The sequence below is a fragment of the Apteryx mantelli genome, chromosome 7, assembly GCF_036417845.1.
Source record: "Apteryx mantelli isolate bAptMan1 chromosome 7, bAptMan1.hap1, whole genome shotgun sequence".
Classification (NCBI taxonomy): Eukaryota; Metazoa; Chordata; class Aves; order Apterygiformes; family Apterygidae; genus Apteryx; species Apteryx mantelli.
In genome coordinates this window covers 43,498,179-43,516,120 of record NC_089984.1, presented here as the reverse complement: position 1 = coordinate 43,516,120, position 17,942 = coordinate 43,498,179, and the positions used below count along the sequence as shown (strand labels likewise).

Here is a 17,942-nt window from a genome sequence, read left to right as displayed (position 1 = left end):
GGGCAGCTGACATAAGTTTTTAATGTAATATACAAGAGCTTTTAATATTTTTACATATATTAATGTAAAAGCTAAAAATAAATGTTAAAAGGTTACATTTGTGAAGAAAGAAAAATGGCATTTACAGTTACAGAATAAGGTTTTAAAACTTTTTTTTTCTTTAACTCTTTCTTTTCTTGCACTGTGTTGTGAAGATCATTTGCAACTTAAGTGAAATCAATGCGACAGTAAAGGTGACTCCATTCTAGAACTGGCGTGTTAAGGATACATAGTCCCTCACAGCTCTGCACCCCAAAAGGTTTCTATCTACTGTTAGGCCACATGCTTTGTCCTACCAAGTTAACAAAATCTTGAATTCTCTTCTTATAGAAAGAATTAGGGTAGACGTTTTAAGAACAACTACGGATGAGCGCAAACACAGGTAGTACGTGATCTTTGCAAGCTGCGCTGCAAATGCAGGAACCCAACTAGCAAACGAGCATCAGCAGCTGCAGCTGACATCCGCGACTGTAGTTGGGGGAAAAAAACCCAAACACCAGATAAATCCAAAACAATCATGGCAATACAGCTTTCTAACACTACACGATACTATGATCACAACATTTGCATACTCAAGGCTCTTCGGGTAGGTATCACAGACACTTAGCACAGACACTTTTGGTAAATCAGCTCTCTCGCTTATGGAGCTGGAAGAGTTTTTCCTGGTACCCAGGCATTCATCTGTATTTAGGCTCCACAAAGTACTGTCTAATCTCAAAACAGTTCTGGAGCTTTAAATTATTCTAGGCAATATGCCTGGGTATCTACGTTTTTTGAGAACTAGAGAAGTCTGGGAAGAAAACCAAGATGAAGAGTTGCAATATTTAAGAATACCCGCTAATTCTGATATATAATGGAAACATAATCCATGTAATTATGCAATCCATTTTTCTATCTTCATAGCAAAAATTTACAACGGAAAAAACCCTCCACTGCATTAATCTACTACTGGTGCAAGAAGTGGAAAGGTTCTACTCCCTACAGCCTGAATTACATAAGTTAGTAAAGATATTATGTAGGGCATAATATCTTTGGCATAGTATAGGGCATGGTGTCAGGAAAAGATTTCTTTCCTAAGAAATTTGAGGAGATGGGGTTGCATGGACAAAATTTCACCTCTATTTTGGTGAAATTATTTTTCATAATTATTAAGGCTCTATATCTTCTGCACTAGAAAGAAAACCATCATATCTGTGATATTTTCAAGTGGGTGTCTGCACAAGTTATATAACCTAATACAGTTTGTTTTTATTTTTGCCATTTTAAAATATCTTCACTGTAAAATGTGAGCACTGGGTTGTTATAACATTTCTTGCTTTAGAAGTCTTAGCCAACCATCCAGGTTTACAAACACGCATAACTCCATAGCAGCAAAGTTGTTCGCTCTTCTATACACTGAAATAACTCTTTCCAGCAACACCATGTAAAAATGCTACCTTAACCTTAGATTTTTTAAAAAATAGTCAGATTATTAGCATCAATAATTCCACAACAGAAATTTAGTTTTTGTTTTCTGTTTGGTTTAAACATGAGATCCCTCAAAGGCTTCTCCAGCTAGATTTATGGACAAAAACACAACTGTGGAGACTTGCAAAAAACTACTTCTATTTGAATCTTTTAATACTGCTTTTGACACACGAATAGAAATACAGCAGTGCTGTCAGGAAAAATAACATATCAAAGTATGGTATTGATTACAGTGGAGTTGCTTGAAATTCACTTCCGTTTAAGTGAAAGAGGAATGTGGTTTTTGCCAATCAGGCAAAATAAAGTTTTTCACCATTTGAACCTGCCAGTAAAACTTATCTTGCAAACCATTTCAGAAAAACTTATGAAACAAAGTAGTTGAGCTGTACTACCCGCAAGGCCCTCACAAAGTCTGCACACTTTCCACATGCTTTTAGAGTTCATTTTGTTTAAGTTTTTGAAACACGACTTCCAATATAAAGTTTTCTTATCTTGAAGCAGCATAAACAATCTGTAGCACCTCCACAAGAAACTATGAAGAAAAAACCTAGCCCAGTTTATTTTTAATAAAAGGAGGACTATGCTATATAATAACTCTTCCTGCCACATCCATTGAATCTGCTGAAATAAAGATTGATGCCTGGATATTTGTAGACACTTCTACCACAGAAGGTAATATTTCTCTCTCTCTTTTTTTTTGGGAAAAAAATATACCACCTTCTTCCCGGCATTTTTCAATAATTTGAAGAAAGTAACAGGCGCCATTTATCCTATCACCTAGCAGACATCTGCATGTTTTAATTTTAAAATAACTGACAAAAAGAGTCAATGAGATTTTTGACAGTCTGGTATCACAAGTTAAAAGATATTCAGATATTAAAACTATAGAAATATATGATACAAAGCTACTGCCTTCTCCTTTTGGTAACTGTTCTACACAGATACCCAACGCATGCTTTCACTTCTATGCATATATATAAATCAGCATTGAGAAGGGTTAAAATTCAGGGCAAAAGCAGATTAGAAAACAGATCAAGACGAGAGCATGTTTATACTACACTGACTCACACATACAGGGTTCCCTTGATTTCAAGGGGAACTAAATGCCTAAAAACCGCTGTCGATTTTACCCCATGTGTTTAACTATTATGCCCCGCTTCTTTGAGGGGGGAGCTGAGGGTGAAGTCATTTGCATCCTTTTTGGCATTCGAAGCTAAAATGCTTAAAAGAGGAACAAAATAATAGGCAAGGGAATCCCTGAAACACTCCGCTTTGAATGAGTCTCTCAGAATAACAGTCTGTGAGTACAAGTATAACAACCCTGTTTCCAACAGCTTAAAATATAACACACCAGCACGGTAACACGCAAGTTGTAATCACACTTTTGGCATCATGTATACCCACCGCAGCAGCAGACCTCCTTGCCACCGTCCCAGCTGGCTGGATTTGTCTTTGAAGACATCTTTGGCACAAACTGAATGCTTGCTTCACTAGCTGAAAGCGTAGCTGCTGCTCGTTCCCGACTGCTGCAGACTCCCCAGCGTCACAAGCAAGGTGATCTGGAGTGAAAGAGCTTTCTAAATGCTTCATCTACCCTAACCAGCTAGGGAGGGCAAGATGACTTTCTGGAAGAAGGCACAGGAAAAGAAGCTTTAAAAGTAATAACATGGATTCCATCAGGCACAGGCATGGCTGGAAAGCATAATCCCTGGGCCTTTAGAAACACCACACAAACTCTTTAGCTCAGAAATGTTTACTGAAAAAAAAAAAAGAGAGCTCACGCGAGAGAAAAGCAAGTGTCACCCCAAAAGGTCCATGCTCTTTCTCTGAACTACGGTAGTATCTTGAAGCTTTTGAGAACAAAATACTACAGAGGCAAAGACCACATGGAGGAGTCCAAGCCTTTTACCTAGTCTTTACTGAATGACTTAACACATGCAGACATGCATCATATGGGGACTGTATCTCAAACCTGATCTGCTAATATTAATGCCCACAAAAGATTAATCTAATGAACCATTTTACAATCATTGCAAACAGCAATTAAATACATTACAATTTTAAAAAAGGAAGATGTAGTGCCAAACATACTTTGGTATTTGATAAATGCAGTTAGCTGGGATGGTTATATTTACAGTAGTAAGTGTTCTGTTTTAGCTGGTAGGGAGGTGATGCGTCTGAACTCGTCCACGTTTTGACATCTTCCTACCATCTTACAAACACTGCAACACCACTTGTTAAGAAAATCAACGGGAACAAAGTATCTTTTTGCAAGAACTGGAGGGATGTTCCAGTTTTTTTTACTCACAAGTCTGAACACCACATAGGCACCACAGGATGACCCCATATGGACCAACACCTGGCTACCACCTCTGAGCAAAGGGGAAGCAATGCCAAAGCAAGTCACTCTGCTCAAGAGGCAAACATCTCCCACGGCATCTACACGTGGTCAAAGGCCTATATGGCCTGAAAAAGGGGCTCCACAACTGACATTAAGGTCCCAGCACTGACAAAGATCATCCTGAACAAACGCGTAAGCCAACGCTACGGTTAACTAAACAGAGCTAATCAAGTTTAAATGCATGCTTGCTCAAACTGAGCATATTTTTAACCCAAAAATCAGTATTTGAAAACAGTCCAAGGCTGAGGCAAGTGAAATGAAGAAATTTTCAAATCAATGCAAATGCAAAATAAGTCACATCCATTGAAAAGTTTTGAACTTAACAGAACTTAATGAACCATATCCAGTTCAGATTTTGATCAAAATCATGGTGCTCAGTTCATGCAGATTTACTCCAAAACCAGACGAGACTTGGAAATTTTCCATACATGTTCTTCTTTAAATTTGTAGATTTTTGGACATGAATGAATCTAAGCAAAGCTGTGAACATACAAAGTCCTATGAAAATAAAAATACTAGACAGATACAAAAGGTCAAGCAGCTCTCAAATTTACATTTTGGAATATATTCGAATGCACTGGGAATACAGAATGTGAGAAAGTATAGTATTTAATTCACATAAAATTAGGAATGCCCACAGTGTTAGAATCAAAAAAAAATAACACCATACCATCAATATAAACATTTTTCTTTTATTCTGAAAAACTAACAGCTAAAACCGGTTCTTTCATCTGCCTGACTAGATATTAGTAGGTCTTGGCCTTCTGAAATAAGCGGCAATACAGCTTCGCCTACACAAGAGAAACTGCTATAGATACAGTTGTCCATCTTTGATACTCACGAAACAGAACCCAGCTGTTTGGTCTCACCAGGAACACAACAATATCCTTTTTCATGAAATGACCTGTAATATATGATCCTACCCTATCAGTAGCTTAAGTCTCAAACAAGTCTCAACAGGTTTTTCCTGCCCTACACTTAGAAATTCTCCCCTAACCATTAAATAATATTTTATGACAAACATCTACGCTGTCTTAATCAAGTTTTATCCTATACCATTTAAATTATAAATGGTCCACTGTTATAGAATAGCTTTAAGGAAGAGCTAGATGGGGAAAAGAGTGGCACCTCTTCCAAGTTGCACTGCGAATACCTACTCTATTCACGTAAGTCACGTAAAATGTTCACAGTAAAAGAGAAATCTATTCAGAGCATCTAAGCAGTGTAGTTGCATACCTACCTCCTTCAGCTGGTTTTTAGTATGCCCCTGAGCTCTACAAAGCTTCTTAGCCTTGGCTGATGCTTATTGGAAAAATAGGAGGAGTGGCACTCTCCCAAATGCCTCCCACTTGTGGCATCAAAGTGAGATATCACTCACAGTAAATTTTACAGTACGAGGAATGAAACAGTTAGCAAAGTTGACATTTAAACCATCATCACTGGGTATGATTAAATACCTCGGAGATGAACAGAGTGGTTCACACCTTCCAAGTTATTGTTCAAGGCTCTTATCAGACTCCCATACACCTCTCTGCATTAGCTGCATTCGGACATATTTGAGTTTTTCTTTGAATCGGTAATGGCTGGAAACCTATTTAAAATGTGAGATTTTGGAGAGTTTCTGATAATGCTGTTCTGGTAGACAGAGAACCAACTGTGACACTGGCTAGCTTTTTGAACTGTAGATTCACCCTTAAAAGACTTAGGCCGATTAATACAAGAACAGTCCAACTAGTTCCTTCTTCTTGGTTGGCCATCCAGAGGGGTCTAGATAGGCTGGAGGACTGGGCCAAGAGGAACCTGATGAAACCTGACCAGGACAACTGAAGTCCTGCACCTGGGAAGGAAGAGCCCTCGCAGTGACACAGAGGCTGGCACACACTGGTAGCTTTTTCAGTTTCCTTCAAGACACTTTATACTACTTCCCTTTCATTTACCAAAATCTTACAGCTGCAACCTCAACTGCATTAACAAATTCATAGGGTACATAACCAGTATTCCATATTAAACACTGAAGTAGCTGGGCATCCCTGGAACAATTTTCACTGAGGGGAAAAAGGCAATTCCTAAAAGAATTTGTATTATTGCAACAGAGGGAAAAAACTGTTCCCTTCTCTGCCATCCTACTAAGTCAACATCCCCATCTTTCTAAGGTATGTTCTGCTGTAAATATTTAGCACAGGAAAATGCAAGCATAGTTTCCGTTATTGTTAATGGAAATCACAAGTGTGATTCCCTATTCACCAAGCTGATAATTTACCCTTCCAGTTCAGGAAGACGTTTCAAAACCAAGTCATCACAGGGTTGGGAAAAATGCAGCAGACTCGCAGCAAACCAAACTGAAGATGGAGAAGAAAAGCAATCCTGAAACTTCACAAAGCTGCTAAAGACACTTGTAAGTGCAAATTATATCAGTAAAACAAAAAATGAGGTTGCCAGAAGTTTTTCTTTTAGACATGAGCAAGTAAAGTTAAACACTTGCAGTACAGACAGCAAGACAGTAGCATTGGAGAAAAGAAAAACAGCAGTTTTGAATCAGGAGGATATTTGTACACACTAAAAGCACAAACTATGACAGCTGATATAGTACTAAAAATATATATACAAGAAATATACACTTTTAGTTCACCTTTCTGAAAATATGGCTTGGGAAGCTGAAGGTCTTAGAAACAAATTTATAAAAACAAGTTTCATTGTAGGTATACTTTTTGCCCCACTTTATAATTCTTAAACAATATATATCAGCTTGTTTCAGGAACAACTCAATTATACTTATGAATGTCAGTTCTCCAGATACAGTCTGTGCACTTAAAGCATGCACATCCATATAATACTAAATATGTAGAACAAACCACTGCATCAACTATGATACAGCATATAGGTATCATACACTAGCAATATGATCATTCCTAAAATTAATCTATCCCTGATTTCTAGAAGACACATCAAGACACCTGTTCCCATGGAAGACTTTGGTTTTGATTCTGATAACGTCTTCAATACTGCATCAGTTTATGGAGCCAGGTTAAGTGTCAAAAGAACAAGTCAACCCACAATTTAAACATTTAGACTAAAGTAGAAGTAAGTGCTTTCAAGTTACTGTACGGAGACAGCCAACAGTTCGCACTGCATTAAGATCGAAAATGGTTAAAAAAACTTTAGTCAGCATGCAGCAAGACAAAGCCTTTTCAAAAACATATTTACCTGAAATATCCTATAATGAAAATAAGCTTGAATGAAAGTATCTCCTCCCCAAACAGAAATCATTAGGACATTATGTGCCTTGACTTTAAAACTCTGCCAGTTGCACAAGGAGCAGAATAATTTTAAATTATTACAATTAATTTCATCTCATTAATAGATCAATTCCTTTCAAGTGTACTGAATTTTTACTTTGTTGCTTCTCCTTTTAGTCTACATTATAGGCTGCGTTCTTAAATTTTAAGGAGCACCATCACAAAATAGCTTGTAATCTCAGGTGATTAATTGCATAGCATTTTACAAGCTGTAAAATAGAGCAAGATCCCCACATACGAATTGTGCCGTTAACCAGGCATTCTTAACAGATTTTTCTACAACTACCAGGTTTGTCTGACAGATTGCAAGTCCTTAGTATTTATATATTTCAAAGGTTTACTTATTTTTGTTGTTAAAAAAACCCTAAAATCTATATTGATTGTTACATGCAATTCTACATTAAAAGTCTCAAGAACTGTGGAGCAGAATACCAATATTTATTACTAGACTCGTGCTCATTATGGTTCTCTCTGACAGGGGTCCATTAAAATCAATTTTTATGTTTCTTATATATTTTTTTTTCTACACAGTGTTCTTACCATAGCATTTATTAGCCAGTTAGGAGAAACACTGGGCACTGTTTTGTTTTTATTTTATTCTGTCAGAAATAATGAGACTAGCTTTTAACACATATTCACTAGCAATCAGTAGAAGAGATTAAACGTTACACTTCAGCACAAACATTTACAGATGTCTTTAAAAGTTTTAGAACTTTATCATCAGTAAAGATGCGAAAAAAGAAGTCCCACCTTCCACCTGTCTTTTGGATTTACATTCTTAAAGAAAGCAATCGTAAGACTATTCTGCTCACCATTTAACTTCTGAACCACCCTATGTGAGCAATATTCCCTCTGTAATACATATACATATGCATATAAATCCTGCGATCTGATCATTTCAAAGTGTTATCAAGATGCTACTGAAGCCTCAACACTTCCAAGACAGGGAATTTAAGTCAGCTCACTGCTGAGAAAGCTGAAAGATCAAAATGAGATAGTAAATTACAAAGCTGAGAAGATAATCTAGATTTCCCGACTTCTGCCTGAAGGACAGGACCAGAAGACCATTCTTCAACCAACCAATCTGACCATGTTACATCTGAACAAATGGCAACACCTGTAAATGAAGGAGAAGAAAGAGAATTTCTCCTTATAAAAGGAAAAAGCCTTGCCTCTTAGCTAGACTGATTTAAGGATGTGAGAGAGAAACCTTTTGTAAGAAGTAGCATCTTTTATTTAAGCAGGTAAAATAGACAGGGAAAAAAGCAGTCAGATCTTTTGGGCACACGGGGGTATTCTCCTAGAAAGAAAGGCTCTGTGGGCCTGAACGACTAACTTCTCTAACCCCACCACGCCAACTTGCTCTGGTATTTCCTGTCCCTAAAAACTGCTCAAAAAAGAAGGCAAGCCATTAAGTGGAAACATTTAAAACACCAACATTAAAGACAAAAGTCATAAAAATAGACCTTTGCTCTTACCTCTCCAGGAGGACTTCATGAACACACCCAGCGCAACAGTAGCTCCCCTGTCTACCTTCTTGGCCTCTACCAATTGCTAAGCCTTCGATTATTTTTTTCTTCCAATAACCTGTCTTTTCACTTTTGGAGCCCTCAGTTTTTAGCTCCCACAACTTCCTGAATGCTTGTCTTCAGCTTTTATTTTCATGCAATGCTCCTTACTTCTTAAAAAAGAATGCAAATTTCTCATATTGACCACCTTCAAGACTTTACAGACCCTTACCTTGTTCCTCCATCCACTTGCTAAAGTTCTCCTCTCAAGGGTGAAGAGCCCTAGTCTACCTGTTCTCTAGACAGAAGCTGTCTACATCAACTGCAAACTTCAGCCTTATCCTAAACACTGCTCTATTTTCATCCCTCATCAGCAGAAATCCAACACTCAAAGCAGTATGAAGGAAACTGAAGCAGTTATTTCCATATTGCTGAAGTTGGCAAAAACCTCTGTCATGTCTAGAGGCTTGAGGGTTTTAGAATTAGAGGCAAAAATACATATTTCAACCAGAATATATATTATGCTTCATATTTATGATTAACGTTACACTTAAAAAATCACAAGGATAATAAAAATAGAAAAGGAGATAATCTGCAAATCAAGGGAGCATTTGAGAAGTGAAGAACAGAGAAAAAAAGGACAATATTGAGAGAAGTCAAACTTGTTCCAGTCTTATCAGAAAACAAAATGCTGTAACAGACTGTGGCAAAGGCTGCAACTTTATTACCAGAAAACAGCTGAAGAGACCAGTCTTAATAAATCATCTAGCAATTTTGCCAAAGGAAAAGCCAAAACAGAAAAGAAAGTATGTAAGAGAAGAGAATTCAGTGTTCCCTCTAAAAACGTCAGTCAGCATTTCCTCACAAGTAAGGAAGAAGTACAGACAAAAGGGACCCAAATCGGATAGCTGTGCTTTACCAGAGATTAAAAAGTATTTCTGGTCAACAGTAAGATACCAATACAGCTTCAATCAGTCCTGTATTTGAGACATTAGCTGCCATATATCATCTGTTCTGAACTTCAAAAGATGTTACAAATACGCAAAACGACCTGGAGTTTTCTGGAGCAGTACGCCATAGCTAAAAGCCTCTGCATAGGCTAAATAGCCTATGCAGTCCTCGTTCTGCCTGTTTGAGCATATGCATCTATACACATGTATTCCCCACACTGTTTGCCAACTCAAATAAGGAGATGGAGTTTGAATGCAGATGTGAATCTGGTCCTCACCTGCTGTTAGACTTGAAAGAGCAGATTGAGACAGTAGACAACCAACTTTTCTACACGCGCAGCCAGAAGAATACTGTTAGTACTTCAGTAAAAAGTTTTTACATTTACAAAATATAAAACATACAAGGAAGTATTCTTCCGCAGTGAGGTATTTACATATGTAAACAAACTTAGAGAATAGGACATACTTTCAAAACATGGTTTAAAAATAATTATCTTTCAGAATGTTTCTTGAATAATATTAAAGATGCAACAGAGAAAAACAAATGCATTTTGGAACTGCCACTCCTTAAAGGTACTCAAGGCTGCTTTCCCCTCTTACAGGAGAAAGTAAGATGTTTCCAATATAGCTAGTAAAAATAAGCATGCATAGTTATTTCTCCGATCCTCTGAATACTCTGTTTCCTCCACTATGTTCTTAAACATAGGATCAGTAAGACATGAACTTACCTATTCGGCAGCACATTCGTTTTTGGAAGCTGTATTTCATGTAAGCCTGTTTCGCACCCAGAGATTTCAATTTTTCCCACAGGGCTATGCAGGACTGCATGCATCACCTTGCACTGGGACTCTCCCTTTTTAGAAGTGACCTGTTCATAGAAAAAGAAAAACACAAAACCCCACAACTCAATTGTGTGCATTTTCTCCCAAGGAACATTCATTTCAAGACTGAGTATATCGTGTGTAGTTTTCAAAAGTCACCTAAAAAAAAAGCAAGAAAACAGCATATTTCAAGTTTCCTCAACTACAGCTTTTACTTTCAAAACTCTTCCTAACTTAATTAAAATGAGCCATTCTGTCTGTTTTAAGATGTCAGCACTAAATAGCATCTAAACCAAAGTCTTAAAAAATGTTAACCAACTGAACAGTGACCTTCATAAAAATCACAAGTAATAGCTGTTTCATGGTTGGTTTGTCAGCCAGCATCCAAAGTGAAGTGTTTTGACACTGATTTCAAAAGGATTATTCTGACAATAAAGCATATTCACTGGCTTACAGTAGCAATATTATGCAAATAACACCAGAAAAATAGAATGTGTCTGCTGGAAAAAAATATATGGAAAAAAAATCAATCATCGCTTAATAAAAGAAACATTTTTTTTATTCCTGTTGTTGCTAGTTGAGTTTTTATGGTTACTGATAGAATGTACTTGTAAACAGACGCCAAGCATTTCTCAATACTCTACAAGACCAACAACAACATTATTCATGTCATCTAAGCACTTTTCATCAAATTCATCTTGGCTGCAAAAACATTCTGAATCAGACATTTGAGTTGTATTCAGTTTGGTTTGCAAAATCATTAGAAAAAGAACACAGAACAATGCTGTTAAGTTTTTTTATAGCAGAGTCACCCGGACACCAAAGTTTAGGTTAGGATCCTAAGAATCTTAGTCTTAAATAACTAAGACTCTATGGCTAAATTGCAGTTTGCCTTCTACCTTAATAATTCACAACTTATTGTAATATTCGGGACTAGCAGAGTTTCCAAATTCAATGGCAGCACAGAGTGTAACGGAGCTGGAAAACTGATTCAACAGCACAACAATGTAGATAGGAGGCTTGTAATGACACAGCTGATCACTGTTTACAGCTGTACAATACTATTTTTAAAGACACTAGATGAAGTGCCTTTAAAATAGAAAGCTGCATTACCTGAACACTCAGATTTCCAAAGGAAATGAGTAGAGCCCAGGTACCCAAGGCATTCCGCATTTTGAGACAATTATTTCTATGGCTCCTAAAACATGGAAGAGGGATTCCTACGCTGACTGCAGATGAACAGATCTGCAATGGGCAATCTGTTTTTGCAATGTTTGTGATGATATGGAATACTTTAAATATTTATCATACACTTTACATATATATACAGCTGTTATTTTTTCCTAGTGTCGCTCATCTACCACTGGTTATCAGTATAGCAGAGGTGCTTTCTCCTGACTTATTTCTGAGATGTGTCTTATGTATAAGCTCCAAGTCTGGCTCTTCCTGCGGCAGTAAGGCTTCCAGTCTGGAACCAAGCTATAGCCTGTGTAACAGGATTTCACAGAGATCACACAGCCACCGACACATGAACACTTTGACTAAAGAGACGCGTAGTACACTGCAGTGCGTTACTCTCTCGGCGAAGCCAGCGTGGTCCGTCCAGCGCTGCTTGGCAGAAAGGCTGATGCCAGGCAAGTGCTGCTTTCCCAGAAGATCATGCAGCCTAAATCGGTGGTAATTAGTGTTAATGGGTACTGGAAGAAAGATTATTGCAGCTTCTTGGACGTCAAATAAGGATGAAAACTTTACCTTGTTCTTTTAAAAACAATTGGGCATTTAATTATATGCCTCGACTCCTTAGAAGGAGGAGACTGTATTCCTCCTTATCACTACAAACTTTATTCTTTCAGTTCAAATGTTTCCTCCACTCTTCTCATATTGTTTTCTCCAAATTAAACCAATACTCAGGTTGAATTATTTAGATTCCTCTTTTCCCTCTTTGCTTCTCTTTCATATTTCTCTGGCACAATGTTCAGAAGCAGGGTTCGCCTTAGATTCCAAGGGCTAGAGCCTTCCTTCACAAGATTTTGGTGTTGCTGCTTTTCACTAAGAAGCCACTATTCTAAAGTGTAGGGGCAAAACAAAGCACTAATGTCTGACTTAAGTGGTACATTTTGTGAATTTAAAAGGTGAACAAAAACAGGGTGTTGAAGTCTCTTTACATAAGGTCAGACCTTGGCTGAATTTTTCAAAACATTAAAGCTTGCACAGAATATATAGCATGGTATAACTAAAAAAAACCCTGGAACTGCAAGCTTTGACCAGAGTCAAATAATATTTGTAATTCTAGCCTGGAACAAAAGTGTTACAAAACTAGAAAAATACAGAAAGAATTAACAGAAAAAAAAATCATAAACATATTACAACTTCTTCTTTTTAAGGTAGGCAAGCAAGGCAAACTGCTTTATATAAGACTGAATTATGCTGCCCAACATGTGCAGAAGTATCAACATTCAATGTTTAAATAGTGCATGATCTGCCTAACTCGTGCTTGCCTGGCACCTCAGCTGGGCTAAAAAATACTCATTATCTAAGAGTCAGGAACTCACTCTTAAAGTAGCATCAATTGTTTGCTACCCCACAAAACAAAACAAACAAATTTCTCCAGCACCAGATACCACTGACAGTTTTTCCACAAAGCAGCAAGGATAGCCCAAAATGCCAAGTTTTAAACAGTTATGTTTTGGCAAGCATCAGTTTAAAACCTCTCATGCCTGCAGACTCTCTGTAGTCCCCTCAAGTTAGGTTGATCCAGGCACTATTTATGGAATTTGTAACCTGCTGGAACAGGTCACAAAGTTACTCCAGCTCCATAACCAGTCAGTTTGGATGGCACTGCAATTTTTCCAACTACATATTATACTTTTAGCTGTTTTATATGGAAGGGATGGAACCCAAAACACCACCGCGTTCTGTCTGAAAAGGAAAAATCTGTTGTTAGGTATCACCCACTGCTGCAGCAGGTAATTTCAAACGGGCTTAAGCATGACCAGATTAGTTAAAAACGGAGATGACAACGCCTAGCTACTATATTAAGTAGTTCAGTGAATTAATATACTAGATAGCACTTTTCCTTGAGTTGCTAAAGAACCAAGGGCCAAGTGACATCACTGAAGATTTCTAAAAACATTGGATTTTTGGTACATGAAAGGAAGGCGAGTTAATCACGTTTAGCTCTCCACAGTTATCACATTTACATGCTATTTACTTAAAACCTGTCCTGCCATTGTGGTGGACTCTGATATGCTGCGGAGCGTGGAAAGCAGGCAGACATGGGGTCCTGTGCACCGGGACACGGGCACTCGCGCCAAGGAGCAGAACGACTCCACGTATTAGCCGGACACTGCTACTGAACCATGGCGCTCCATACAGATGCTTGTTTCCCAGTTAAGCATCTTATTACACCATTTGTTACTTTGAAAATATCCCAGTGGAAGTCTTAAAATGGAAAAGAAACTAAGTTCAAGAGATTCCGTATACTTTTTGTTAGCTTTTCTAAAAATCGTGGAATTTTATTCACCAAAATATTAGAATTCTTCGTGTAGGTGCAGCCTATTTTCACTACAAGTCATTACAGGTGTTAAAACTCACAGCAGATGTTACTACACGTCAGGAACAGATAGTCTGGAAAACACTAACGTGTGCATTGGAGTTCCCAAAGTCAAACAGCCTACTTAGTACAAGGATTGAAAAATAATAATAAGTGTTATGAAGTGAAATATTATCTGTGAGTGAATAAACAATCAGTGTGACGAGAGGAAAAACTATCAGGCAGACAATTTTGCCCACCAGGATCTTGAGATTACAGAGCAAGTTTGGGAAGAAAAATTTATGCACATCTTCAGTCACAGACACCCAGAAAACAGCCTAAATTTACTTTTAACTTAGACAAGTTATCTGTACAGTGTGCCCTGTTTAAACAATTACAGGTTCCTAGTGGCTTATTTAGTTTGACTGTAATCCATATCGGCTTTTCACTAAATAATTGAACGTTTGCTGATGTTATTAAGAAACTGTTTCAGCTGACTTTTGCCTTGGTCCTTCTCCTTGCTCAAGTAGAGGACACACAAGGATGGATATATATATATATATATATATATATATATATATTTATATATATATTTTTGGAGCAGCACCTCATTGCAGAAGTCTTAGTAAAAAAGCAACATAAAAGTTTATGTATTTGGAAAAATGGTATACATTCTCGTTTTTTATTTGTGTGACAGCCCTAAACGAGGTGCACTGAACCTGCGACTGCGTATTCTATGAATATAACTAAATAGTTATAAGAGGACAGCTTTTTCATTCTAACAATACACAGGATACAGCAAGCAAAAGAAAACTACGAATAATCCCATGAGTTAACACCAATTTAACGTAACCTTTATAGATGAAGATCTTGTTACCTTGAATGAACACAACTAGTATTTTCAGTCTTGCTCAGCATATGCATTCGACAGCAGTATTTAGAAGTTTTGTTTTTATATAAGAATAAAACTGTGCTTGCTACCAAAATGCCCACATACATATGCAATCAGATTGGGAGCTTCTGACATGAAGGTCACTGTACAGATACCACAATATGCTATCCTCTGTCGGCATATTAAAGTGTCTTTTCACTATTTACCTAAATAGCTACTTAGACGTGTCACAGAAACACAGGTATCAAGACAGAGTACTGCAGACAATGCTGTTTTAAAATTAAATTCACTTTTTAATGAAGATTTAAAACATTATTACAGTTTTCAGTTACAAACACACCTCAGACTAAATTTTACCAGCTGAAATTACCTAATACTCAGACTATTTACTGCAAACAGAAATTTATTCCTTCCCACATCCTTCTAAAGATACACTCTGCCTAACACTGTTTTCCCCACAGCGCCCTCGTTAAAGCTGTGAAAAGTAGAAATGAATGGCCCATTAAAGCAAAAATCTAATAAATCTAAATAAACTGCCCTCTGTCTTTATTCTGAACTCAGGTTTATGTAAATGAATCATTCGAGGAATTCTGATGAGGTCCTGCGTGAACTCCACCTTCACTCTCCCTTCCCACTGCAACACCAACAAAGCTACTGCGGCAAAGTCCTGCAGAATTTTGAAGTTTACTAGGCAGAAAAAAACAGCATTTTTAGGAAGAATCTTCTACTGTGAGTCTCCGAAGTCTTGCTACACAAATAAAAATATAGATACAGTATATGTAAGTTTATATCTCATTAGACTGCTAAAGGTTATATATAAAATTAGAACACCATTGTTAGCCAACAGAATTAAGTCCTTTTTGTCATTAATAACAGATGAGTATCAAAAGGTTTTCACAGTGGAAGATTTATCGGTGAGAATACTACGATGATTTATGAGTTAATGTTCTGTATAGAGGAGCCTCATTTTCCAGGCATGCTCCCACGACTTTGAAAAAGCACGTGCCTCAGTGGCGCTGCACTCCTCCAGAGGGCTACGGCTCTCTAAGTTACGTATCAGCTCCGAGGAGTACTACTAGCAAAACACAGACGTACCACTGAAACTACTAACCCACGGTTCAGAAGCTAAGAATTCAAAACAGTGAGTTTTATCTCCTAAACTAGGTGTCATGAACCCGAAGGCCAGCATTAAGTTGATAATTTGCACATAATCTTCACCTTTTAACTTTGCACAGTAGTTCAGTTTAACACTCTTGCTGCAGCCAAGGTTTTCAGTACTAAAATTTACTTTTCATTTGATTAAAAACAGGTTTTATTTAAGTTTACATGGATATAATTGTAATATGAGATGCCTTTCATATTACAGTAAATAATTCAAAATTATTTTCCACTTCACGCTGTTCCTTAAAATGAAATGTTTTGCTTTTTATTTACAGTCTGAGATCTAAGAAGCCTGTTCTCTCATCTGCAGTGAAGAATGGATACATAAATTAAAAAAAAATGCACAGAAAAAATCTCTAGGATCAACATGGTTCAAAAAATCTGCGCCAAAGTTTCCATACTTCTCAAGCTCTCCCAGGAGGTTTGTATTTTCCAGAAGAGAAGTCAAGGCAGCAAACCTCATGGAATTTCCTGTGCTGCAGCGAGCATTTTGCCCCTAAATTACTGTTACTGAATAGAAGGGGAGAAAAAGAATGCAAAATATCTTCACGAACATCACTTTCCAATTTTTATGTATTCTTTTCTTAAAGATCCCACAGTGCGTGTCAATCTTAAAACCCTAAAGACCACAGATTTGCACGGCAAAATCCAGTTGTATTCTCACACCACGCACGGAAGGCGGCCAGCTCGGTATGTAGACGTGTTCTCACCCGCCACAAGCATCCCGCCTTCGGGATAGCAAAGCTTGTTCCAGACTTCCGTCCAAAGGCTTCCGGCAAAGAAGCCCTTCGCCTTTCGACATCTTTCCCCTTCAGTGTAACTGGGCACAGGATATTCGCCGTTAGGATGGAGCCGGATCTCTGATGGATCTCCCCCTACAAATTCTTCTATTTACTTCACTCTTTAACAGGAATATCTGTTAGTCTACCATGCCACTATCAAAATATTAATTTATTATGACAGCCTCTGCCACCACCTACATCCAGCTAAAAATATTTTGATTAGGCTACAGCATGTGGCAAAACTTCAAATGAAAGCTCTCATGATTTTTTTTAACGCAAGTATTTTTTTGAGAACCAATGCAAAAGTAATGCATGTCTCACAACTGCTAAATCTAAGTAATGTGTCCTCATACATAATGCACTTTTTTTTTTTAATTAAAGAGTCCAAACAGATTAATCAGTGAAATGTTAAAGCTGTCTCCAAGAAATAAATGCATCTTTTAATCATTTTGGGTTAACAAACTTAACTGTTCAGCCAAACTACATGCTAATGTAAATACAGCCATTGGGATGAAGTTTCATTGAACTTCTTGTTCCCTATTACATTTAACATTCCTCAAACCCAGAAAAGGTAATGTTTCTACCATTTCTAAAGTAGCTACCAGTGCACTGTTGGTGATTGACTATGCACATCTAAAAAAATTCAGATTAATCTGACTCCTCCACACCATGAAAATTACTATTACTAAACAAAAAACCACACACCCAGATGTCATACCTGGGTTTCTCATGCAATCTTAGTTCGATGCTGGACTAGCATATAACTGTACTACACTAGCTCCAAAAATTAAAAAAAATTGTCCATCTCTATCATCTCAAAAGATCCTGAAGAGCACTATACACATCACTAGCACAAATCACAGGGATTCTTAGCTGCAAAGCTGAATTTCTGGACATGTTTGTCCACAAAGACCAAAAGAGTTTAAGGGTAGTTTCACTTTGACAGCACTGATGCTACACCATCTCACTCAAGAAGTGATAAAGTACTAACTTGTTCATTTACTTTCGCTTCTCCATAAAAAATATCCTAAAGACACATCACTTCAAATTTCTAACTTCTCTGCCTACCATATGAACTATAATTCTCAGACAC

At 37.4% G+C, this 17,942-nt stretch overlaps 1 protein-coding gene across 2 annotated transcripts in view; it reads right to left on the bottom strand.

The window, feature by feature from the left end:
* The window catches only part of MGMT (O-6-methylguanine-DNA methyltransferase), a 176,805-nt gene that overhangs the window by 137,891 nt on the left and 20,972 nt on the right, over positions 1 to 17,942 (bottom strand). For both annotated transcript variants that reach the window (XM_067299572.1, XM_067299571.1), the window contains exon 3: positions 10,390 to 10,529. In XM_067299572.1, coding sequence (XP_067155673.1) covers positions 10,390 to 10,529 — 140 coding nt within the window. The remainder of the gene's footprint in view (positions 1 to 10,389; positions 10,530 to 17,942) is intronic.